This window comes from Peromyscus eremicus, chromosome 12 (assembly GCF_949786415.1).
Source record: "Peromyscus eremicus chromosome 12, PerEre_H2_v1, whole genome shotgun sequence".
Lineage (NCBI taxonomy): Eukaryota > Metazoa > Chordata > Mammalia > Rodentia > Cricetidae > Peromyscus > Peromyscus eremicus.
This window is the reverse complement of record NC_081428.1, coordinates 63,112,802-63,139,770: the sequence shown is the minus strand read 5'-3', so window position 1 is coordinate 63,139,770 and position 26,969 is coordinate 63,112,802. Positions and strand designations below refer to the sequence as shown.

The following is a 26,969-nucleotide window of genomic DNA, read 5'->3' as shown; positions in this document are numbered from 1 at the left end:
ATTATCAAGAGAACAGATATTTCTTAGAGCATGCAGATGGAACTTTGTCACAACTTTATGTAACTATTCAATCCCTGATTTGCCTTTCATGCTTGGGTCACTGAACAAATCCATCAGACTATCACAGATAAAGTCCTATTAGGTATGCTTCAGATACAACACAATCAACTTTTGTATGAAGAAATAAGTACAAATTTACTATTGAATTTTCATTTTTAAAAACATTGGTCAAAAGTAGTTTAGCTAGGCTTAGGCAATTGAACAAGCAGTGAGGGCCCAAAGGGGATGTGCTGAGCTGCCCTGGAGTGGGTGCAGCTGGGAAGTTAGTAACCAAGAGAAAAGGAGACAGAGACAGAGAGAGACAGACAGGGAGGGGGGAGAGGGAGAGAGCACACACATTCTCTCTCCCTCTCCCTCCCCACCACATGCACATATGTGTACAGATGAGCACACACACATGCCCCCTTCCTCTCTCTCTCTCTCTCTCTCTCTCTCTCTCTCTCTCTCTCTCTCTCTCTCTCTCTCTCTCTCTCTAGCACACGCTTTGGCAGGTGGTTGTCTGTATCCTAAATGAAACCACCAATAATATTCAAAATTGCAACAAAGTGTAACCTTTAGTCAAGCTCTTGACAGATTAGCAGTACTTATAAACTGGTTCAAGAACACAGCCTGCAACGTTTTGATCTGAAAAGATAATGAGATGCACACATTAACATCTACAACACTTGACTTTTCACGGGAAGGAGGATTTACTGTAACGATCAACTGGAGGGTCTGTGTAACCGTGGTGGCTGCACACACTACCATTCCCGGGAACAGAAGTCAGTCTGGTCTGCCTGTACCTTCTGCTGGATAGTAGAATGTTTCTGCTCCATCTCTCTTTTCTCCTTTGCTGCATCCACAACCAGTCGATCCAACTAAAGGGAGGAAGAAAATGACAGACTTAAAATTCAGAGAAACAAAGGCCTTTCTTAAAACCATATTCCAAGTCATTTTGCCGATAAATATAAATCACCCGATTAAAGTTAACCTAAAAAGGCATTTTTGGCTACACATTCAAGTAGAAGTTCCCATTTTCCTAGTATTAAACCCTTTTTGGGAAAGCTCCTATCCTAATTAGGGGAGGCTCCGGAGCTGGAGCCTTGTCTTGAGCACTGCAGTGGTGTACCCTATCCTTGAGGACAATGATGACTCTGACCTAAAGTGTCTGCTGACCCACTTAGAAGATGTTGGAGCTGCAGACAAGATAAAAACAAATCAAAACAAAACAAAGCACCGCACAAAAACACAATTTGTTTTTATTCCAACACTAGCAAAAGGCGATGCAGCTGAACTAGGTAGGGCAAAGGTCACAAGCTTACATCAACAGATACGTGCCATCTCTCCCCATACACCATGTTTTCAACTTGTCTTCCTTATGTTATAAACTCATCTGTAACTGGCCAAATTAATAAGACAGCTGGAAGGTGGGGGGGCGGGGAGATGCAGTGGTAAGCTTGCTTGAGCCCAGGAGTTAAGACCAGACTGGTACACACTGTAAAGACCTGGCTCTGAAAGGTTAAATTAAAATAATAAAAGAATATTAATCCCATAGTTCCAACTGTTATCTCCTACTTACTCAGCTATTACAAGATTACCCTAATTGGCCACATCTAAACAGACCACTTCAGAAAATGTGGCTTAATACATGTTTTTTCAAGGCCTGCAAAATCCCTTGGTTTAGAAGGGAAAGGACCCAAAACTGAAAGTAATAAGTACCTAAAAACAAATAATCATTTCCACTAGCTAACTACAACTCAATTCACATGAGTCTTATAAACGACGTCTAATGCAAGACGATGGGATGCAAAGAGTGCCAGAACACAGGAAAGTCTGACAAGGCCTCCCACCAGGCCTGGACCAAGACTTAGCTACATGCTTGTACATCACATTGACCCTCTCCTGTACTATAATAGCTCAAATGTTCCCAGGATCTATTTCCTCCTCTTCCCTAACAATGGGAACCACCCCACACCTAATTTTGCCAGGTCATTTTCTGGCAACAAAGCTGTGTTTCCCAGGTTTCCTTGCGGTGAGTGACTGAGCACAGGTCACTAGATGTATGCAGAATGGACATACACAATTTCTAGGAAATGTCCTTAGGCAGACAACGTGTTTTTCTTTTCCCTTTCCTCCCTTCTGTTAGCTGGAGTTTGAGAATGATGGCTAAGGCCGATAAGTCACTTTTAACCATGAGGCTAACTCCGTACACAAATGGCCATGAACCTGTGCTTCTGATTTTACACAGAAGAAATAAGATTCTTTTACAGAAGGCCTAGGACCCTCAGGCTGGATTGCAAACAAACCCAACCTCAACTGACATATACACAGAGCATTTGGCAGGGAGATGAACAGCAGTCCAGTGCAAGAGACAAAAAACCAGAATGCATGTAATTCATGGCTTATGCTCTGGACACAATACCATCCTCTATCCCTCCTCGCCTCCCACACACACTTTGGTCATTGAATGGTATTCCCATTCCACTCTTACCTTTCTCTTATTTCTCTAAATTCAATTTTTTCCTTAATCCCTCACCTCAGAAAGTACCCTGGGAAAGAAAAACCTACAGAGTAATACTATTAAATCAAGAGGAAGAAGGCTCATCACTCAATAAAAAACACCCTCTGAAGTGACTTGGGCCAAGACAGTGGTAAGGCACACACCTAGCATGTACAGGCCTTAGGTTTGAGCCACAGTGTCACCAAGGGGGAAAAAAAGGTTCCAAACATATTTTAACACAGTTCTGTGAAATAATAATAAATGGTCATGGGATTCTAAGACTTTCATTACCCAAGTAGCCAATATAATTTTTTGAAAATAAAAAAGAGCAATGTGTTAATTAAAAGCAAATTAGGTCAGTGACTCAATTATTCAAATTTAAAAGGTAGAGGACTAAATCCTGCTATTTGCACTACAGAAGAGCAGGCTGTACCTCGGCCTGCCTCAGCCTCCCAAGTGCTGGGATCACAGCCATGCCCCACACCTGAGAGCAGTGTTACTTCAAGTCTCAGGTGCAGCACCCTCACGTTCAACATTTAACACAGGCATTGCACCTTCAAGACCACTTCTTGCTCAGTATTTAACCCACATGTAAATGTGCTACAGTGTCAAACTCCTTAAGCAAATGAGAAGCCAGTTTCCCAATGTGCTAAATATCTTTAGAAACACAAACGTCGACAAACGGTACAGAACGGAGAAATCCAGTTCGAGAGCTTACCTGTGCTCCAAGGTCTTTCATGTAGGGCCCAAGCTCACTGAACAGGTCATACCCTTGATGGAAGAAGGCCAGATGTGCGTACATGAAGGACAGCATCTGGCGGGGAGAGAGGGGCTTCAGATGCACTGCTAGAAGCTTCAGAAAGCTTGATGATCACTCCACGAGAACCCAAAGTATCTACTTAAAACTGAGTAGTTTCTTCTTGAGAACTTCATGCATACTTGCAAATACAAAGAGAATAACATTTTCTCTAGGAGAAACACCCAGTGTCTGACACAGAACAGCTGTAGTTACAGTTGTTACACTGTAACTCACATGGGTGATCTCAATAATAGTCTCAATAGCCTCACTGTCTTCCTAGAAATCCTTAAGTACATTCTGAGATGTCTATGTGGTCCTTCAAGTCAACTCCCTCAGCAAAAAAGACATGAAAAGACAAGAAATATAAACAGTAGCTAACACTCTAACCCACCAGGGTCACCTGGGTCACCAGGGTCACCAGGGTCACCAGGCCCCAGTGAGATTGGAAAACTCTCACTGGTCCAAAAAATATATACAAGTGGGACGGACAGTGACTCCTCTGTCTTTAGAAAGCTATTTATTTATTACTTATTTATTTATTTAACTTTGTGTGTGTGGGGGGTGTGTGTGTGTGTGTGTGTGTGTGTGTGTGTGTGTGTGTGTGTGTGTTCACATATGCCTGGGGAGCGTGGAGGACAAAGGAAACAGTTCTCAGTCTGCCACCGAACTCGGATCATCAGGCTCAGCAGCAAATGTCTACATCTGCTGAGCCACCTCAGTGGCCCTGGGAATTTCTTTATATCATCCCACAGATTCAAAATTGACATTAAATATGGGGTGGGGGTCCCCAGCTTTTTCTGTATTTTATTAATCCACAAAAGAAAAGACACCCCTGTTTTTATTAGTTAAGTTTTTACATGGGAAGGAATTCTATATAATTAAATGTACACGAAGGATCTCCTGAGACCTGCTTTATTTTTTAGCAAGAACACATACCTGTTTAATATTCTGAAAACTAAAGTACGTTGTAAGAGTGTTGTTACTCAAGAATCCTCCACAGAAAATTTTGTTTTCAAAATAAAAACTAGTTAAATAAAATTCAAAGATTAACGATAAAAACTCACATATAAGAATTACTATAGTGTTAGATAATGGTAATGATTATACAACTGTGTGAAAATATTTTTCAAATCACTGAATTATAAAGAGGGATTAGTAAGATTATATAAAAATGTAAAATACACCAGGGCACACTACAGCTTCCTCGACAAGCCTCTTCTCCTGCTTGTGTTGTTTGTTTGTTTTGATTTTTTTATTTTTCCTTTAAATTTTGTTTTGTTTTGGGGAGAGGTTGTGGGGGCAGAGGGCGAATGTAGGGGACTGGGAGGTGGGTGGGATTGTGCATGATGTGAGATCCACAAAGAATCAATAAAAGTTAAAAGAATTTTTTAAAATGTAATATACGTATACATCCAAATAAATACTAAGCATATTAAAAAAAAAATAAATGAGGCTGGTGGTGGTGGTGGTGGTGGTGGTGGTGGTGGTGGTGGTGGTGGTGGTGGTGGCGGTGGTGGTGGCACACATCTTTAATCCCAGCACTTGGGAGGCAGAGCCAGGTGGATCTCTGTGAGTGCAAGGTCAGCATGGTCTACAAAGCGAGATCCAGGACAGGCATCAAAGCTACACAGAGAAATTCTGTCTCCAAAAACTAAATAAATAAACAAACAAACAAACAAACCAGGAAAACACAGTGATCAGTGATGTGAATCCATAAAAGATGACACAAATCAGTACAAAAAATGAAGGATTCGACAGAACAGGAGAAAAGGACACACATACGTCTCGTAAGTAGCCAGGAAAATACATGGAAAAGGTGACCAAACTCTGGAACGCTCATGTTCTGTCTCCCACACCACTGGGGAAGGAAGGAGGCAGGACTACAATGTCCACGGCTGGGAAACATCAGCAGAGAAATGACTGCTCTCACCACAGCCGCGGAAACAGCTCAGAAGCCTGGACATTTGTAGTGTTTTTTAAAGCCTTTTCCAGATTTGAAAACTTTAACTAGCATGGCAAGGCGGCTCAGGGAAGATGGCCACTGACCCGACACCCCCATGGTAGAAAAGGAGAATCTGTTTCCAAAGGTGTCCCTTGACCCTCCACACGTCCACCATGGGGACACACACACTTAAATAAGTAAACACATAAATGCATCTCTTTAAGTAATCCTTTGTTTATAAATGCAAATAAAGCAGCAATCAGATTATTTATTAGGATGACCACTACAATTAAATGTTTGTAATGTCAAAAGCATGAAAAATTACTTAAATATCCACTAAGGATGACAATCCACAGTATATTCAAGGCTGGCTAGCTTGGACCTGCAAATTATACCTCTGTTTTTAGATGGCTCATGAGCCAAGAATCATTTTTAACCTTTTAAATGGCTGAGAGAGAAAAATTTTAAAACACAAGAAAGTGATGTGAAAATTATATGATATTCAAACTTCTGTGTTCATGCATAAAGTTTTACTGAACACAGCCCCCCCCCCGCCCCGCCCCAATCATTTACTCATTGACAAGTCTTCATTACAAGGACACAGGTAAGTACAACAGAGACCACAGGGCTGCAAAGTCCACCGTATTTATCAACCAGCCCTTTATTTCCAGCCTGCCCACAGAGGCCATGATAGGATAGGCCTGTGTCCACATGACTGGCCATCTGGAAACCCTGGGGTGGGGAGGGAAGCCACCTTGTATGGAACAAGTACAACGCAGTTACCTGCGAAGTCACCACTTGAATCAAACAAAGCTTTAGAGAAGAGCAAGGTGGAGACGAGGGTCTAAGAACTCAACAACAGCAACTGGGAACAAAACTTCCGCAAAAAATCTGAGAAACGACTCTGAAGGTTCTGCCATGGGAGAATGTACAATGCACAGCATGTACATTGTCCAATAGTAAGTAAAACCACACGGCCATCAGGATCAAAAGCTCCAAAGAAAGAAGCTGTGTGACTGTACATGAAGAACAGGCAGCAAAGAGCCCCACCGTCAGTCTGGGAACTCTCCAAACCATAGGACTCATACAAGTCCTCACTCTCAAACATTTGAAATGCCTAAATACCACACACAACCACAGAGAAGTGTGTGATTTTGAAAGATATTGTGTAGACAATGTCTAAAAGCAAGGGCTGGAGAGATGGTTCAGCAGTTAAGAGCACTGGCTGTTCTTCCAGAGGACCTGAGTTCAATTCCCAGCACCCACATGGCAGCTCACAACTGTCTGTAACTCCAGTTCCAAGGGATCTGATCTCTTCTGATCTCTGATGGCACCAGCATGCATGTAGTACAAATACATGTGTACAAAACATACACACACATATAAAATAAAGAGATCCAAAAAATATTTTTAAAAAGAAACTATCTAAAGCAAAGACAGCCTGGCAGTGTGGCACACGCCTTTGATTCCAGCACTCAGGAGGCAGAGGCAGGCAGATCTCTGTGAGTTTGAGGCCAGCCTGGTCTACAGAGTGAGTTTCAGGACCATCAGGACAACACAAAGAAACCCTGTCTTGAAAAAACAAAAAGAAAACAAAGGAACAAAAAAATAAAAAATAAAAAATAAAAGCAAATACAAGTAAAAGAAAATTCAAGGTGACAATCATATCTGATAAGTTTCAAAACAATCTTGAAATATTCTCACAGGTTCCCGCCACCACTTCCAGCTACTTTCCGGAAGTTATTAGGTATCGAGACCACATAAAACATGACATGAGAATAAGAGAGGAGAGAGCCAACGGTGAGTCTGTCTCCGGGGAGCAGGCCGTACGTCAGTAACAGACTCACAAACAGTTGTACCTTGAAGCAGACGACACAGGAACTAGAAACGGAAAGCAAAGGGAGCCAAGAGCCCGGACAGAGCATCTGGGGGAGCAGGGGGGGCCACAAACACAGACAGTCTCAGTGAACAGCACGGGGGGGGGGGGCACGAACACACACACACAGTCTCAGCATCACAGTATGGGGGGGCCACAAACACAGACAATCTTGGTGAACAGCACAGGGGGGCGGGGGGCCACAAACACACAGTCTCAGTATCACAGCACAGGGGGGACACAAACACAGACAGTCTCAGTGAACAGCGGGTCATTAAGATCTTACTGATTTCAGGATTTCTGATCTCCTCTTTGATTGAAGCACATTAATCTGAGGGAAGATAAGCTTGATTAATCATCCATGAATTACTTTAAACACTAACCCGGAATACAGGACTCCAAACATGCTTGTCCGACCGATCGCAGAACAAAAGGAAAGCAAAGCTTGTGTTTTCCCTCGTTAAACACCTTTTGACAAGCATGCCAACGAATACTCAGCCACACTGAGCTCAGTGCAGACACCAGCTCTTCAAATTACAGTACCGTTGTCATGGAACTTTTTCACACTTGAACATGTGACATGTCCATCTTCCTCACCCTCCTCATCTACCTGAAGATCAAGGTTCACCCACAGCCTCGGTGCAAATTATCACCATTTACCACTTTCTATCTTTCCTGGACTCCCTCTGTTTCCCTTCTTGGCCCCATGTAATCTCTTCTCCACACAGGTACCACGGTGATGTTCTAATATAAATATTACATCTGCAACCTCCTACCATGTCGACAAAGGCCACTGTGCTGAGACCCTGCCAGACCCATCGCTGTCCCCCAGATGCCTTGGTCCTGGCTGTTCTGCCTCCACGTCAGGATGCTCTGCCCTCATGACTTATGGCTCTTTCTTACTAACCAGGGCTTCAACTACACACCATCTTCTTACACAGGTCTAACTCAGTACCTGACTCGCTATCCAGTACATCAGTCCTACTTACAGATAACATTTATGACTACTTTTGTTTTTATATTTTTTAGACAGGGTTTCACCAGGTAGCTCTGGCTGTCCTGGAACTCATGATGTAGACTAGGCTGGCCTTGAACTCACAGAGATCCTCCTGCCTCTGCCCTCCCCAGTGCTTACTCTGTGTTTTCTTACTATGTCTTTTCCACAGCTAAGAGATAAGCTCCATGAGATTAGGACCTTCTTCTCAGTTCTAGTCCCCAAGGAGAATATAGTAAGCACTCCATGAACATATGGTAAAGTAATGGATTTAAGTACTTTAATTATGATCAACTTATTGAAATGCCAGCAAATTACAAGATTTTTCAGGGGTAGAGCTGAAGCTCAGTGGGCAGATTGCGTGCCTACAAGAGCAAAGCCCTGGATCAAATCCCCAGGATTTCACCAACCAGGGGTCAGGGAGCATGTCTATAACCCCCAGGAAGGAGGATTGTGAGTTCAAAGTTACCCTTGGCTAAATAGTGGGGGGGGGGGGGGGGGGAGCTTTAACAGAATCTTTTGCAATTCTAGAAATTCCTAACAAATATTTTTGCTGTTGTTTAAAAACCAGCTTATTTAAATAAAACACTGATCCAAAGAGGCCCTTCACTCTTTGTTAATGTCGCCAGAAGAGAACAGAACATCTTCCAAATGTTTTCTTCACTGAACTCTTTGTCTATGTAATAAGGGAATTGTAAAACACAGTCTGAAAAATAAAAACAGACCAAAAATGACCCTCAAGCTAACTTCCTTCCCTCTCACTGGTTTCTTCTGCATGTCTGTTTCACAGCCTGCTCAGCTCTGAGAAGCACACTGACCCCCAGATGCTGAGCGCAGGCTGAGGGGAGCCCCTGTTCAGACTCGGCCTTCTGCTTTGCTTCTGTTTTTTCCTCTCTATTTGGAAAAAAAAAATGCAAACTCAAGAAAAAGGGTCAACTCAAATGCTTACAGGAGCTGAAGTACTTTACACTCTGGGTATTGTTACCTATTATTCTCTGAAACAGCTACTTTGGCCACAAAATAAAATGATCCAAGAATTCTCATGAGAAAAATTAAATATACTCATAATTAGAAGGGAGTGAGCATGGAGGCTAATTTAGTACTGTCAGACAAACTCAAAGGAAATACACAATTATTATGTTTAAGTTTGAAAATAATGGAGCTAGGCGGCGGTGGCACACACCTTTAATCCCAGCACTGGGGAGCAGAGGCAGGCAGATCTCTGTGAGTTCAAAGCCAGCCTGAGCTACAGAGTGAGTTCCAGAAGAGCCAGGGCTGCTACAGAGAAACTTTCCATTATAGAGAAAGCCTGTCTCGGGGGGGGGGGGGGGGGGGGGGGTGCACCAGGCATGGTAATGAGTTATTTGTAATTCTAAAAATGGACAGATAAAAAGAATCGAGGGTGCTCATTAGACAGCCAGGCTAGCCTAATTGGTGAGCTCCAGGCCAATGAGAGACCCGTCTGAAAGGAGGTGGACAGTATTCCAGAGGATGACATCTACAGTGGTCATGTGGCCTCTAAAAGTACACACACATACGTGTGCAAAGATGTACACTCATGAATGTATGCATACAAAAAGATAAATAAAGACACATTTCCAGTCTCTCCTGGTGGTGCCGGGTGGAACCCTGCCACAGTCTTTCTCCCCGAAGGGTCTTGGGGTTTCATCTTCCAAAGCAGCCAATGAACTCCAGAAACCTTTGGCAGTTTGTGAAGCTGGTGCCACTAAAAACATACTGTTCACACGAGGGCTGCTGAGGCAAGGGGAAGCAGGCTCTTCACCCAGAAAAGCATTTCTCACAGTGGGTTTCCTGAGAAGTTATTGTTTGGGGCTTATGTTTAGAAGCGCTAACAAAAGTTTTTGAAAAAACTGAAAAAGCAGATAGATATTTCCAGTGTTGCCAGTAAAAACCGGCACTATTTCTGCCTGGTAGTCAAATATCAATTACACTGGACTAGAAACACCACAGAATAAAGTGTGTATAGGATATTGTAACTAAGGGAAAAGGAGAAAGGAACCAGAACCAAAGGATCTGTATCCACATACCTGTGTGTGCACAAAGACATACAAAGACAGCTGAAAGTCTTCCATAAAATGTCATGCTTCCCACTACAGCCCAGCACTCTAAAGACTGAGGCAGGAAGATATCAAGTAGGGGCCAGCCTAGGCTACACAGGGAGCCTGAGGCTAAGCTACCTCAAAAAACGAGTAAATTACAAACATTTAAAATATTTTAATCGTAAGTTTAAAGGAAAAGCATTCTTTATTCTTCCTGGCACAATCATTCAAAGGCCCTGCTCCTCTGGAAGACACGAGGCGAGGTCGTACCTGAAGGACGTAGTCCAGGGCTATGTGCCGGAAGCACTTCCTCGTGGCCGTGAGGATGTTTGTGGCCTCTTCCACTTCGTGCTGCTTGTTCCTTTGAACTTGGGCGTTTTTCACCAGTGCGTTTTCCTTTTCTTCGCTGACTTTTTCAAATTGTTTCTTGGCATCTTTGAATTTTCTAAGATCTCTAAAAAAACAAAACTTTCTTCAAAATTCTGGCAAAATAACCTTAGACTGTAACACTACTGTTCCTTTGCTTATGTTTCCTCAGACACTGGCAGTCATGAGCTCATCCAGCTGAAGTGTGCATCCTTCCCGAGTTCCTGTTGTCATGGACCTGAGATGCCTGGACAAAGGACGTTCAGATCTGGGGCTTCCATGACTCAGGGTTACTCATAGAGACTTCCAGTCTGCTCCGTAATCCAACACTCATAGATGAGAGCTCCAAAAGTTTCAGGTTTGGACCCTGCAGATTTCTAATTTTTGGCTTACAGGTACTCATCATTCTGTGTATATAGATGCTCATAAAGTGAGCTAATGTTTCATTATTTTATTCTATATGATTCCAAATGGAAATGATGATAAAAATGAATGCAGCAGAACAGAAAGATAATTCTTCTAAAGATAAATTCAAAGCATGCACATGGTTTAACCACGATACTGGTTTCTAAACAACAGTGTAAGACTTACTATGGAGAATGTGTGTAGGGATGCAGATGTGAATGGCCCTTACCAAAGATTAAAATTCATTTACCTTCCAGATAAACCCTAATAATATGAGAAGTATTTTAAGACAAACTTTTGCTTTTAAGAAACAACATTCATAAGCCCACCTCGGGGCAACACGCCCGCAATCACAGCTCTCGGAAGCTACGAAAGGAGGGCTGTTGGCTCCAGGCCAGCCTGGGCTACAGAGCAAGATTCTGCCCAAAATCCCCAAAAAATGGAAGCAGCAGGAACAATTAACACATTTAGTAAAACACACAAAGGATAAAAATAAACTGTTTAAACACACATATAGACCAATTTATAAAGAGCCAGCCGGGTTCAATTCCCAGTAAGGGCTCTTGACAGGCCATGTAACGGTCTGAAAAGGTGCAGTGGTCTCAGGTGGATACACAATACCTCTCTGCTCCACTACTACTACAGTGTGACAAAGTAAGCTAAAGACAAACGACCTTTAACTATAATAAAATACATAGTCTAAGAAAGACTGTATAATTGATTGAAAACATCCCACAGGTTTTTATGTATCTAAGAAGACTTTCTGAATGTTAAAGCATTCTGAAATAATTTGAAAAACAGAACTGTGAGGGGCTGGAGAGATGGCTTAGCAGTTAAGAGCACTGGCTGCTCTTCCAGAGGAACCGGGTTCAATTCCCAGCACCCATATGGCAGCTCACAACAGTCTGTAACTCCAGTTCCAGGGGATCTGACACCCTCACACAGACATACATACAAAACACCAATACTCATTAAATGAAAAGAAACACCCCCGAGCTGTGAGCCATCTTTGCAGGATAATTCTAACCTAGGCTGGGGCTGGAGCTCAGCCGCAGAGCCTGGCCTAATGTACGGCAGGGGCTCCACCCACAGCGCTGTCTGAAAACCCAAGCCCAAAACTACTCAAAACAGCAGTAGTTAATATTCGACACTATTCATATAGTATAATGTCCCTTACATATCTTTAAATATTGAACCAAAATGAACTGACATTTATAAACTCTGTGCTGGAAATCATAGGTGAAAACTAATTACGAATGTGAAAAACACGTTTTCCTTCACTTGAAAAGTTTGGACTTTTTAAACTTCTACTTCAATTTTATTTCCTATGTAAACATGACGACTCTCTTCTAGTGGATCTTTCTCATCTATTATCCTCTCTTCAAAGAAAATACCACATTGAGATGAGACAACTACCTTCCAATACAGTAAGTATGTCAACCACCCTTGGAGCTTTTAAATTACATTTTTATCTATGTTTAGAAAACTTTCTGGACTCTAACCAAAAGAGCTATTTAAATACACATGGAAAGTGAATCTGATTCCCTCACAAACTCAAAAGAAATGAAGCACATCTCCCAAAGCAAACAAGCCAGTCTCTTCAGAAATTTGAGACAATAATCTCCTTCTCCTTTAGCATCGTTAGCCGTGCCCCAAACCCCCACCCCCACCCACCCCCAGCAACCACTGGCTGCCTACTCTCTGCCCTCTGAACCACAGTTGACTTACTCTTTAACGAAGTTCTGAAGCTGTGCCTTAATTGATCTCTGCGTTTGGTCGAACAGGATCTAGAAGATAAAATATAGCATTCAATGTTAGAAAGGAACCAGAAACATAAACACCACAGCTCCTTACCACTTCCAGTAACTCCTTATTTCTTAGTGAAGAATATGAAAGAAAGTGTTGGAAGAAATTGAAGCCAATTTTAAGCCAGATTCTACCAGTCTCAAAACAACAACAACAAAAACTTGCTTCTCTTCACTACAGAAAAGAAATTTAGTGGGAAAAGCAAACTAAAATAAAACAATTTCCTTAATTCTACTTCAAATTTGGAAGACAACGCAACAGTACAACAATTTCTCTTTCTCCACCTCAGGCGAAACCATGCTGAGCTCTGGTGATACCTCCAGCTGGGGTTTTCACTGGGGAAGACTTGGGAAGACAGACAATGGTGTACTGAATTCCATCCAGCATTACACAGTCTTGTGGGTCGGGGGACAGCTGTGACTAGAAGACAAAATCTCTGTCTTTCAGGGCAGCAGCTCCTACTTGGATTTTTTAATTGACTGCATCCAGTCACTCTGACATCCCACCTGCAGTTACACATGCTTTCTCTTTAGGGATGCTTTCTTGAGCAGTCTTGTGAAAACTCCCCAGTGGGAGAAGTTATTCTGTCCAGTGTTATGATGCCCCGTACCTAACACTGGTAGGTCTCACTATAGAAATTCCAAGTACTGGGGACTAGAGAGATGGCTCAGCAGTTAAAAGCACTAGCTGTTCTTCCAGAGGACCCGGGTTCAATCCTCAGCACCCACATGGCAGCTCACAACTGTCTGTAACTCCAGTTGCAGGGGATCTGACACCTTCACACCAATGCACATAAAATAAAGTTAGAAAAAGAAAAGAAAGCCAATAATGGGGGAGAAAAAAGAAAAAGAAATTCCAAGTACTTTCATAATTTTCAGAATTACTTCAATCTCAGAGTTTGAAAACGGAGTTTTCTAATCTAAAATTCTACTATGTCTGCCCAATTTCCTTCAGAAAAATGTTTTTTTTTTCCACCTGTATCCTATTAAGCTCAATGTAAGCAAAAGAAAGAAAACAACAGAAATCAAAATGGAGCTAAATAGAAAATTGACAAAGAAAAATCAATAAAACCAATGCAAGGCTGTGATTATAAAACTGCTAAGTGCATAGCAAAGGCCACATCAAGAAAACAGAAAGGGAACCAGGCCCCCACTGGGGAATTTCCACAAGACTGCTCAAGAAAGCATCCCTAAAGAGAAAGCATGTGTAACTGCAGGTGGGATGTCAGAGTGACTGGATGCCGTCAATTAAAAAATGCAAGTAGGAGCTGCTGCCCTATAAACCCATGCTCTGCTGGGAATCAGACAGCAGCTGATCAGGACTGCCCTCCTTCACAGTGAAGGGACCGTATGTATGATGGACACTGCAAGGTAGCTGTGCTAGAGATGCTTTCAACAGCCCACTGTCTCTTAGAAAGAGGCAGTTTTTGTTTTAATGCTACACCCACTATACTCCTGTGATAGGCTCACTAAATCTCTTTTTCTACTCTGCTCTGAAGGGTGAATACTTATACGAACACATCTCACAGCCAAAGCAATGAGAAGGGAAATAAAAAGGCACAAGTTTTGGATTTTAGGAGGCAGGGTATGACCTCAGCACAGGAAGACATTAAGAAGATAATGTGTGTGGTTGGGGACCAATTATAAACCTAGTAACACAATAGAAAAAGGGGCACTTTTTTTTTCTGAAATACAAAATCTACCAAAGTTCACTAAAGAGGAATCAATAATTAGCAGACTTAGGGAAAAAAAAAATCTGTAATTTAAAACCTCCATATCCTGTAAGGTCAAGCTGGGCCTGGATGGCGCCAAACAGTCTCTATCCTTCCTATCTATCCAAGAGAAAGATGTAGGTTCACATCAACAGCTACAGGTAAATTTCTACAGCAGCTGTACTCACAACTGCCAAAAACAGAAACACCTTAAATGCCCTTCACCATGAAATGGAAAGACGTTAAGACAGTCATACAGGGAACATCCTGAAATGCATACAAACAGATGAATCTCGGTGCACTTGGCTAGGTAAGTAAGTCCTATCACAACCCCTCACAAGCTACAATTTATACGGCATTTAGGAAAAAGCAAAGCTGTAGAAACAGAGAGCAGCAATTCCTAGTAGAGAAGGGAAAAGAAACGTACGTTAACAGGAAGTGAGGAGGGGAAACATAAGGGTGTGCTGGGGTGTATGTGTGACAGAGTGGAGTGTCGAGACACAAACGTACACACTGTCAAACCCTCTAAAGCCAGACGCCACAGGACATCAGTTTTCATACACGTAAATTTAAAAATGACAAAGCATGAGATTTCTTTAAAGTACAAAAGAGGACATTTCAGCAAAAAAGAAATTAAGGAAAAGCAACTTGAAACCACCACATTTCTACCTGATCTTAGGCGGACGGCCAAGAAGCGACACCCAGCAACTCTACAGAATAAACACACTGACAGAGGAGCGACACCATTGCGGCTCTCCCGCTGCTGCGGGAGACAGGTACAACCAACTCTGGAAAACTGCCTCCAGAGCTTGAAGGCTTTGCTTGCTTTTATGATACTAAACTTTTAAAGAATGTAATATGCAAAAGAAATTTTAATATTTAAAATGAACATTCATAAATGAAATTACTTTTCTGTGGTTTTTCTCTTAGCACCCAATTCCTTCGCATGTAGAAATAATTCACATAATGCCATCCTAGAAACATCACTGTCAGCTTTCAAACCTGGGACAAATGGACAAGGTGCCTATTCCACATATCAAAGCAGAGCTGGCCTCCAGGTTCTCTCTGCATCCCTCAGTCTCTACCTGTGACAGGACCCTCCTGGCTGGCATACCCTGCCCCATACCCTCAACTTCTCCAGCCCAGCCCTGGCTGCCCTTCCCTACATAATCCACCATTTGGTCAGCTGGTCCTTTTTATCTGCTCTTCTTGTGCCCCCTGGCTGCTGCACCTGGCTCCCCTCTCCCCACTCCCTTCCCCTTCCCCCTCTCCTCACCTGGCTCAGAGTCACAACCACTCTGGACTCTGATGTCCCTGCCTCTGGCTATGCTCTCTGACATCATATCTATGCTGATCCTTCTCCTCCACCATACCCAGGAGCAGCCATGTTCCTTTTCCTTTTCTCTATTCAGCTACCCTAGACATTTATATACACACAATGTATGTTTATCTACAGACACAGATATATACATATGTACGTGTTTAGGTAGGTAGATAGGTATGCACCAAGCAACTGTATATGTAATAGCCAAAACTAAAAAGTGATACAATGGCCCAATGTGGTACACTTGAAATAAGATCACAATTTTTTTTTAAGATTTTTTTTTTTTCTTTCGAGACAGGATCACTATGCAGCTCTGGCTGTCCTGGAACTCATTATATATTCCAGGTTGGCCTCCAACACTGCCTCCCAAGAGCTGGGATTAGAGGTGTGTGCCACCACATGGGGCACATTTTTTTTTCTTTCCTGAGATAGATCTGATGCCCAGGCTGGCCTCCAATTGGATTGTAACACCACCCCTCTGGGCAACCCAGCTAGCTATGTTTAAAGGGCACACTAGTTCACCTGGAACATCCACAAATTCACTGGAGATCCTTGCTTCAAAAGCAGACCCTATTTCTTCTCTCCTTTAGTGCAAGCTGTCTCTTGCTTCTTCCAAACAGTAACGAAAGAAGCGCAATATGACCTCTGGGACTAGGTCATGAAAGCTGCTGATGTTTCCTTTGCTCTTGCTCTTGGGTCACATTTGGAGAGTAACAGACTCGATGTCATAAGGACAAAATGACTAAGGCCGCAGCCCCAATACTTTGCCAGCATCTCCTGAAAGACATCGAGCCAGAGCCACCCAAGTGAACCTCTCCCAAACTCCTAACTCAGAAAACTATGAAGGAATAGAGGTTCGTTATCTAAAGCTCTAAGTTTGAGGTTAATTGCAGTAGCAGATAACATCGTCATGAAATGGTAGGTATACAAATGGTGATTTACTCACATGACACAATGTTACTGAGCAAAAACAAGAAATCAACTATTACACACACAGTATGACTGAGTCTCAAAATTACTAAGAAAGTTACTAGAACAGCAGAAAACAAATTAATCAATTATGATAGACTACAGATCAGTAACTGACCAGGAATGAGGAGGCTGGAGGAAGAGAGAAGGAATTACAGAGAAGCAAAAGGAAACTCGGGGGCACAAAATATGTCACAGCTTACCAGAATTTATAATGATGCAATTTGTATACTATTCCACAGCAAAGCTGTAAAACGCATTCCAAAGGGGAAAAACGTATTTCGAAATTATAACGTATCATCCATATCCTCCAAAACACTGCATTCCCAAAATAAAAATTCATATGCGTTTGAATAGCAGGAGAAGTATTTTAAGAAACTCATTAACCTCACTTGTTTGCATCTTTCTGAAACAAGACCTCACTGTGTAATTCGGGGTGACTGGAAATTCATTCTGTTTGTTGCCCAGGCTGCCTTCAAGCACAGTCTTCCTGACTCAGCCTCCCCTCACAGACAGGCACCATCACATGCTGGTGCACAGGCATATGCCATCACACCTGGCTGGCCTACACATTTGTATTTCATCCTTTACAGTGAGGACCAGGCTGCTAATGCATGGGCAACCAAATAAAGCTGTTTCCTATTTGCCGATGTCAAGACATACCTAAGGACGAACTTTGCCGGTGCTGAGCTGTGTACAGAACCACCTTGAAAGCCGGGCGGTGGTGGCGCACGCCTTTAATCCCAGCACTCAGGAGGCAGAGGCATGCGGATCTCTGCGAGTTCGAGGCCAGCCTGGGCTACAAAGCGAGTTCTAGGACAGGCACCAAAACTACACAGAGAAACCCTGTCTCGAAAAACAAAACAAAACTAAACAAAAACAAAAGAACTGCCTCAATTAGTCAACTGGAGTCTCATCTCACTTCCTGGTCACTAATCTACACCTTGCTAAGGTAGACATTTCTTTGCAGATGCTAAACTTACAAGAGTCACCAAGAGAAAGCTAAGGCTCACTTCCATTTTTAGAAATTTCACACTATTGCTGTGAGCAACTGTGTACAACAAATAACCAACAAAATGTCACGGTATCCCATTAAACTACAGAAAATAACATAGGACTTGAAAATCAGTGCTCACGCTCAAGCTATTTTGCATTCCTGCCTGGGCCCTAGAACAACATTCTCTCCGCTGTGCTCAAGAAGAGATGAACGCTGAGAAGCACATCACAGATGGTAGACAAGTCACTTCAGCAAGTCTTCAGGAGAAAAGAAACAGTCTACAAACCTACAGGCAGCGTGAGACCTGCTTCCCATTCTTGCCACTTACACAGGAATCACTGACTCCGAGACTAAGTGTTCAAAAGTCTTTTTTATTTGTATTATCCAGGGACCACACCACTCCTGCCTGATGACTACAGGACACAAAATCATTATCGTCCTTTCCAGAATCGATAGGAAGCGGCAGGGTAATGGCTTTTGACCCTGTAGGGTCACTGAATCTTCTGTGCAATCCCACTAGGCCTGTAATAAAAAGAGCTAAAATAAATCAAGAAGACTCTTTCTGTAATCCTCAGTGGTTACGTTCCTTGTTCTATGGTACTGTTATTATTGTGAGAAAATAACTGATAAAACCAACTGAAAGAGAGAAGAATTTATTTCCTCTCCATCACAGCAGGAAAGGCATGGTCCTAAGACACAGCCATGACAGCAGGACCACGAGACAGTTTGTTACACTGTGTCTCCAGTCAGGGAGCAGAAAAAGACAACTGTGGTGCTCAGCTCTGTCTCTCCTCTCCCCTTTGTGTCACTCCTGGACCCCAGGCCATGGGATGGGGTCACCTACATTCAAGGCGGATCTTCAATCCTTGGTGAAACCACCCTTACAGACTTGCCCAAAGGAGTCCCTCCAATGTGACGCTAGATCTGGTCACGCTGATCATAAGGAGTGACCTGACACCCAAACACGTCACTTTTAACCAAAACATTCCACCTCAGCTTCCTAAGGCTCATGGCCATCTCAGTGCAAAATGCGTTCATCTAACTTCCCAAGTCTCCTCAGACTTCCCAGTTCCAACACTCACTATTCAAAAGCCTACTTTCTCCCGTAAGACTCAACGCATGTCTTAACTTTGAGACATTATAAAATGAATAAACAAGTTAACTACTTCCAGTATGTAATGAGACGAAGTATTCTCACTCTAAAACGGAGAAATAGGGACCTAGCAAGGAAAAATCAGACCAAAATCCAGTTGGGGAAACATAAAACCCTGCAGCACCATGTACAATATTCAGGGCTCTTGGCATCTTTGGGGCTTTAGTGGCCTCGGACAGCCCTGCTCCCCCAGTTCTCTCAGAGAGGCTCCACTTGGTCCCTGCAGCTCTTTCCTGCTGATGTACCAGGATCCTGGCATCCCCCACATCCTGGGTCTCCACTTTTAGACTTCACCCCTGAAAGGACCTCCTTGCATGGGACCCAACCTTGCTTCAGCACTTCCCTGGAACCCTGTAAGACTCCATGACCCCATATCCTTGGATTTTACATGCCAACAAAATCAGCACCGTGTGGGCAATGCTGGCAAGCTCTGCTTCCAGCTCAAGATGTGGTCTGACCCCTCTACCACAGCTGGACCCCTACTACCTGGGTGGCTGAGCTTAGGGAAACAGACACTTCCCTCGAAGGTTGTTTTCAAGCAGGGAAGCCCTTCGTGGGCACTCAGCTGTCTTTCTCCTTTCCACAGGCTGTGTGGAGCCTTTAATGGTGGGGTCTTCACCTACTGTCCCAGTACAAAACGTCAGGACACCCCTCGACTGTGCCAATCTTTGTAACAATCACAGGGCTTTCTCCACATCCTGCTTATCCAGGACTTTAAATCTGCTACACTTCTCAGCAAACTACACGTCTTTCATACCTTTCCATTCTGTGTGTGCCCTCTCACCGTCAACTTGAATGAGGAGTGATAGGAGCCATGACACAGCCTGAATGCTGCGCTGTTTTGAATGTCCTCCTCCAATCCCGTCAGGCCACTGTTCTTTAAGTCAGTCTCACTCTCGTTCTCAGGACATGGCACAGGACAATCAGGTTGCTTTCCAAAATACAACACGAACGGCTTCTAGCTCAATCCCCAAGAGTCCTGGATTCCCTCTGAAATCTCATGACGGTCGTTAATGTCCACATCGAGATCAGTATTCTGAAAGGTCCAGTAAGTTCTGCTTGTGTGGCTTCTCTAGCCTGAAGTTCTCAGTGCTCCCCTATCCCTCCTGCAAACCAGTCCTAAAGCCTACCAATCACATGATCAGGTTTCTCACTGCAACAGTCCCTGCTGTGGGATAACGCTTTTGTACACTGGTTTAATAAAAAGCTGACTGGCCAGTAGCCAGGCAGGAAGTATAGGCATGATAAGCAGACAAGGAGAATTCTGGGAAGAGGAAGGCTGAGTCAGCAGATGCCAGCCTGCCATCCAGGGAGCAGCATGTAATGGCACACAGGTAAAGCCATGGAACACGTAGCAACATATAGATGAACAGAAATGGGCTGAGTTTAAGTGTCAGAGCTAGTCAGTGGTAGGCCTGAGCTAATGGCCAAGCAGTTTTAATTATAAGCCTCTGTGTGTTTACTTGGGTCTGAGCGGCTGTGGACCTGGTGGGACACAGGAAAACCTCCAGGTATCAGTCCCACTTCTAGTTTCCTGTCTTAGTGACTCTTCTCATCATGTGACTACGAGACTCGGGGAAGGAAGGGTTTATACTCTGCTCTGGTGGGAAGCAGGATATGGCAATGGGTGGCTCCCCCTGGCGGCAGGGGTGTGAGGCAATGCGTGGCTCCCCCTGGTGGCAGGGGTGTGAGGTGCAATTGGGTCAGGAAGGAGAAAAGATGCTAGGTGCTCCATCTGCTTTTGTCTCTTTATTTAGTCCAGAACCTCACTCAGCCTGAGGGACAGGAGCCCTGCACTCGGGTGAGCCTTCCTTTCTCGGCTAAATCTAAAAGGTCTTTACAGACTGCCCAGCGGAGTATCTCCTAGTTGACTCAAAATCCATTCGACTAACAACAAAGATTCACATTACAAGTTCCAAGAGGTGACAAACATTTGTACTTGTTTCACTTCTTCTACATCTTCTGCCCATGCTAACCTGTGTCTACAGACCTGTCCTCTGTCTTCAGGCAAGGGTTCTCTACTGGGTTATGGATTAAAATCAAATGGTTACATTTGAGGGCTAGGCCTGACGGCACACACCTGAAATTCCAGCATTTGAGAGGCTGACACAGAAGGGCCATGAGTTCGCGGCCAGCCTGATCTGGCTGAGAGTGCAACACCAACTCAGACTTCTCAGAAACAGAATCACTGCCCAGCATGTAGGAGCAGGCCTAGGAGCCAGCAGTGAACGGGAGGCAGAACCAGGAAGCTCACAAGTGGAAGGCAGCCTCCGTATACAGTGAGCACTGAGCTAGCCTGGACTATCTGAGACCCTGTCAGGAAGGAGGGGAAGGGGAAGGAAAAGGAAAAAGGAAAGGGAGGAGGAAGGTAGGGGGAGAGAAAGGGGGAGGATATGACAGGGAACAGTGAAGAGAAAGGACCAAAATCTACATTTACTGAAGTCTCCAGGTAGCTAGTTTCTATGGCCACACTGAACTGAAGATTAGAACAAGCAGGAAAGACAGACAGACAGTCAGACAAACCAGCCACACACTGCTGGATTCCTAGTCCTGACTACTAGAGATTCCGATCTTAATTAGGCTGGTTTGCAGCCTGGCCCACACCTGAGTTCACTAAGAAGAGTTTACCAAAGGCAGCTAAATTACTAAATGATGCCCACTAATGCAGAAAGCAGCCTCTTTGATGGGTTTCAGAGCCCCAGAATGAGACAAAAATTAAGAGGTTCACAAGGCACAAGTTCACAAGGCACACTTCCTCTATAAAGGGCTCTACATGAGTGTTTTAATCCTGAGATATGCACTGACTATCACAATTATCCAACCTTACCATAAATGTAAAACTCAAAAAAATGAACAAAGCTGTGTTCCAATAAAACCTGACCTGAAAAATCAATAATAAAAGCAAGGAATAGATTTGGCCTGTGAGCCATAGTGGGCTCCAAGAGTGACTTTCTAACTGGCTGCTGGCTTCTCTGATGACACATATCTAGAGTTGGGGCCGAGGCTTTGTAGGTCCAACAAGTTTACAGGTGATGCTGGTGATACTGAGGTTGCTGGGCCAGGGACCACTATTTAAGAATCAGGATCTCTGATGTACACATAAACTCACAGAGACTGTGGCAGCATGCACAAGGCCTACACAGGTCCAAGCCAGATGGGATCCCAGCACTAAGAGAGGGAAGTAGACGTGAACTCTCATCCTTAACCAAGAAGCTAGCTTCAGCCGGTGGTGGTGCACACACCTTTAATCCCAGCACTTGGGTGGCAGAGGCAGGTGGATCCCTGTGAGTTCAAGGCCAGCCTGGTCTACAGAGCAAGCTCTAGAACAGCCAGAGAAACCCTGTCTTGAAAAAAAAAAAGAATTTTGATATAAATGTCATTAATAAATGAAGACCAATTTACTACATACATACAAATGTCACACATTAGATGTTTAAAACTGTGATAGACAGTTTTATATACAGAAGCTACCAACAATTCTCCCATGCCCATGCCTGCAGAAGCATGTCACTGTACAACCAAGAGTTAGACTTTATTCTCTTGTCTTGAACTTGGCCTGCCTGTGAATCTTGCTTTGATCAAAAGATTGCAGCAGAAGAGGAAGCAATGTGACTTCTAGACCTTGGTCTTAAGAAATAAGAGGTGGGGTGCTGGAGAGATGGCTCAGCGGTTAAGAGCACTTGACTGCTCTTCCAGAGGTCCTGAGTTCAATTCCCAGCCACCACATGGTGGCTCACAACCATCTGTAATGAGATCAGATTCCTTCTTCTGGTGTACATGAAGACAGAGCACTCATATACATAAAATAAATGAATAAATAAATAAATCTTTTTTAAAAAAAGAAAAGAAGAGGCGCTAGACACCCAGCCAATGCCAGCCAGTCTTCATACCAGACATGTCGACTCCCCTAGCGACAGACAAGCCAACAGCAAAACCAAGAGCAGAAGCTAGGCTAGCTGCCACTTCACATCCCGCCCCATAAACAAGGGCGTGCTGGTCAAACGCCCTGAGACACTGTCAGCCACACAAGACACTGATGGTTATGTTTTATAAAAGCCACTTGATACGGCTGGGGTTTCCAGCTGCTGAGCTCTGTTTTGATGTTGTTATGACTTCCTCTGCTAACTTTTCCTTGGGCAAAGCTATATTCCTTTCTCCCTCCATGTTTCCATTTTGAATTTTTTTAGTCACAACTCACGACCACCGCTTGTCATTATTTCTCCATTTCCTCTAACAGTGACAGTGCACACAGCTGACTCCTCGGCATCGTTACCCCATGCTGGGTGACTCTACCGGAGGGAACTGGTCTTTATGTCAGCTGTTACTCCTCGGGATTCTCACCTGGCTTGGGATGAGAGCTAACCCAAGCATTTCCTCATAAAGTTTCATTCTTTCTTGTTTTTAGTAACTGAAAAAGTTACATAAGCAAATGAAACTAAATACACATATTAAATCTTCTTAGTAGTATAGGTTTATAGTCTCAAAATCTTTTTTGAAAATTCCACTTTCTAATCATACATGCAAATAACACTAGACTAAAGTGAACTAATATTTTGTTTTCTTTACTAAATAATTTTTTATACTTCAATATAATTTATTTAAAACATGTCAACATAGAACTGTATGCACATACATACAAACACTATTACCACCTTCTGGACGTATGGCATGCATTACTGCATTTCATAATTCATTTCATACAACCTGCTAAGCAGGTCTATCTGCATCACATTGAACAATTTTTCATTAATTACACCCAGAAGACAAATACAGTAGTTCAAAATTATCTCCCTCAAACTGAATCTTTTTGTCTCAAAAAGATATTAAATAAATCAATGGTGACAAATACTTCAACTCCAAGTGACTATTCATACCAAAAAGATATACAGGTGAAAAGATACATCTATAGATATGTATGCGCTAAGCTTCTGCAGCATAAGACAAGAAACAATGTCCTTTTGTGAGACTGGATACCACAGCACACCGAGCACACTGGATACCACAGCACACCGAGCACACTGGATACCACAGCACACCGAGCACACTGGATACCACAGCACACCGAGCACACTGGATACCACAGCACACCGAGCACACTGGATACCACAGCACACCGAGCACACTGGATACCACAGCACACCGAGCACACTGGATACCACAGCACACCGAGCACACTGGATACCACATCACACCAAGCACACTGGATACCACACACAGCACAACAAACACACTAGAGACCACACACAACAGCACACTGGAGATCACACACAACAAGCAACTGCTTCCGTGATACCAGGGAGGCGCTAAAGCCAAACTACCTCCTAGGACTGCAGAAATCAGATTGTGGAACTGGACTACTATGTCAGGATGGGGTCAGGGGCGGAGAGATGGCTCGGTGGTTAGAGCACTGGCTGCCTCTTGAAAGGACTCAGTTGGATCCCCAGTACCCACACACTGGTTCACAACCATTTGTAGCTCCAGTTCCAGGGTGTCTGATGCCTTCCTCTGACCTCTGCAGGTACCAGGCATGCACACACATGTAGGCAAAACACTCATACACATAAAACACAAATAGAAATAAAACATCTTTTTTTTTTTTTTTTCTCTTTTTTTGAGACAGGGTTTCTCTGTGTAGCTTTGTGCCTGTCCTGGATCTTGCTCTGTAGACCAGGTTGGTCTCGAACTCACAGAGATCTACCTACCTCTGCCTCCCAAGTGCTGGGATTAAAGGCATGCACCACCACCGCCCGGCTTAAAACATCTTTTTTTAAGGCAGAGAGTTGCATGTGCCAATTTTTGAAACAGCTAACTACAATTAAAAAAAAAAAAAAAAAAAAAAAAAACACTGTCTATAACTTCAGCCACAATAAGATTAACCCAATCCCCTCCAAAAAAAAAAAAAAAAAAAAAAAAACTACACAGAACTCAAAGTGGAGAAATAACTTTAGTGGGTATTATTTTCTGATACGAAGTTTATGATGGGAGAGCATCATTTTTCTTCAGTGGTGTAGCCACTGGCAAATTGCACACGCTCCAGCAAACAACCGTGGTCATACACGCAATGCTCACTAAACTCATTATACTAGAACTGGAAATGAAGAAAGTGAATTCACTCTCGGCCCTCCCCACCACACACACATACGGTGTTTTATTTCCACCCCAATATAAAGCCCAATCAAGTCATCAAATCAGTCATCTCATAAAAGACTGCCACTCATGAGTGCCTACAGTCATGGCATCACCTACGTACTGATACTTACTGTGTGAAAATTTATCATTTCTTGAAGACTGTCAGAAAACTTGGTCAAACTTGTCTGTAAGGAAGAAACCAAAGGAAAATCAAGTCACTTAAGAGCTACTAAAAGTAGTCATAAAAATATTACTTGGCATTTCTGACAGAAAAATCAAATTATCCTATAAACAACAACATTTACTTCCAAGGACAATCTCAATGGCTCACTGGACATGCTCTGCAGAGGTCCTGTCCACCACAAGTCTACATGTGGGAACATGTTAAGGCCAAGAAAAATCAAAGAATTAGTACTGCCCCATCTACAACATGTCTGAAAGCATCAATAGTGCGCCCCTGTTAGCAAATATCCAAATATCCAAATATACCTGTTTCTTCACAATTTAGTTTTCATCATGAAAGAAACATCAGCAGCACTAGAGTATAGCGAGCAATACAAGCTAACTCGGGACCATAGGCCGGGCAGAAGCCACACAGCTCCAAGCACACAGCTGGTCCTGTTCTGAGTAGGCTAATATTCTGCTCACCACACTATCAACTACCGGTTTCTGCTCCTGACCACTGGCTGCGTCAGCTCACCTATCTGAATGCAAACCTGAATCCTGTGAAGCAAGGTTAAGGCAGTGATGCTCCACATGCCCACAACAAATCAAACTGTAATATATAACTACCTCAAAAAACAGAACTGGGGAGCATGGCTCCAAGGGATGGCAGCCCTTCTCCGGTTAAGCTCACTAGAACCATCAGTAGGTAGATGGATGCATAATCATGCGACGTTCTGTTACACTCATCCCTGTGCCTGTAATTTCAGTGATACCAACCTCAACTACAGCGTCATTACTAGAATACTGTGCCAGGTCTCGGATCCCATTCATGAACTGTTTATTTGCAACACAAAAGGCCTTGCCGGTATCAATCATTGCGATACAAAGCTTCACGAGCTGCAAAGGAAGAGAGACAGAGTCAGGAGGGAAAATGACTTAGTCAAACAAGTGTTAGCACTTGCTACGTGAGTTAGCCTACTCACTATAAATCCCATTTCATCAAGAACTAGGAAGTGTTGAAAGAATTGTCCTTTGCCTTAGATGGTCAATTCACAGGAAGAGTTATACAAAAAAAAAAAAAAAAAAAAAAAAATCAACCTTTTAGGCCCCAGAGGCCGTGTGATAACAATATGCTTCTTATCAAGTCAAATTCAAATTGGTAATATTTAAGCCCATAGTATTTATTAAATCCTCCTAGAAGAGGGGCTGGGGATGGAGCTCAGTGGTAGAGCACTTGCCTCACAGGTGAAAAGCCCTGAGTTCAGTTCCTGGTGCGCGCGCGCGCGCACACACACACACACACACACACACACACAGTATGCCCTAGAAGAAAGAGAAGGGTAAGTGGGCAGCCGTGTGATGACAATCTAACTAAAACGTTTATCTGTGGTACACCAGAGTAAAGGTGCATAAACCGGTATTGTAAGTTAGTCAGTCATGCTGCTCACTATCACCCCATCAGAGCCGACGTATGACAGGATTAATCAGCCTCTGCCGGAAACTACTAGGAAAAGAAGCAGTCCTCCACTGCCTGTGTTAGGCACTGACTACAGCCTCGGGACTGAGCCTGCATCAGCCTCTCCCTGCTCCCTCCCTCCCTCATTATGTCTTCATTGTAACTCATCCACGTGACATACGAGTGTGATATGTGCCCGCAATATAATAAAAACACAGAAAAGGCCAGCGCTAGGAGGGCAGCTTAGCTGTAGAGGTCGCCTCGCAGGCAACAGGCTC

At 43.4% G+C, this 26,969-nt stretch overlaps 1 protein-coding gene across 1 annotated transcript in view; it reads right to left on the bottom strand.

Moving 5' to 3' along the window:
- The window catches only part of Acap2 (ArfGAP with coiled-coil, ankyrin repeat and PH domains 2), a 120,974-nt gene that overhangs the window by 42,076 nt on the left and 51,929 nt on the right, over nt 1-26,969 (bottom strand). Inside the window, exons 3-9 of the mRNA XM_059277763.1 lie at nt 26,013-26,132; nt 25,202-25,255; nt 12,710-12,768; nt 10,481-10,664; nt 7,443-7,487; nt 3,258-3,353; nt 843-917 (exon numbers count right to left, since the gene is read on the bottom strand). Coding sequence (XP_059133746.1) covers nt 843-917; nt 3,258-3,353; nt 7,443-7,487; nt 10,481-10,664; nt 12,710-12,768; nt 25,202-25,255; nt 26,013-26,132 — 633 coding nt within the window. The remainder of the gene's footprint in view (nt 1-842; nt 918-3,257; nt 3,354-7,442; nt 7,488-10,480; nt 10,665-12,709; nt 12,769-25,201; nt 25,256-26,012; nt 26,133-26,969) is intronic.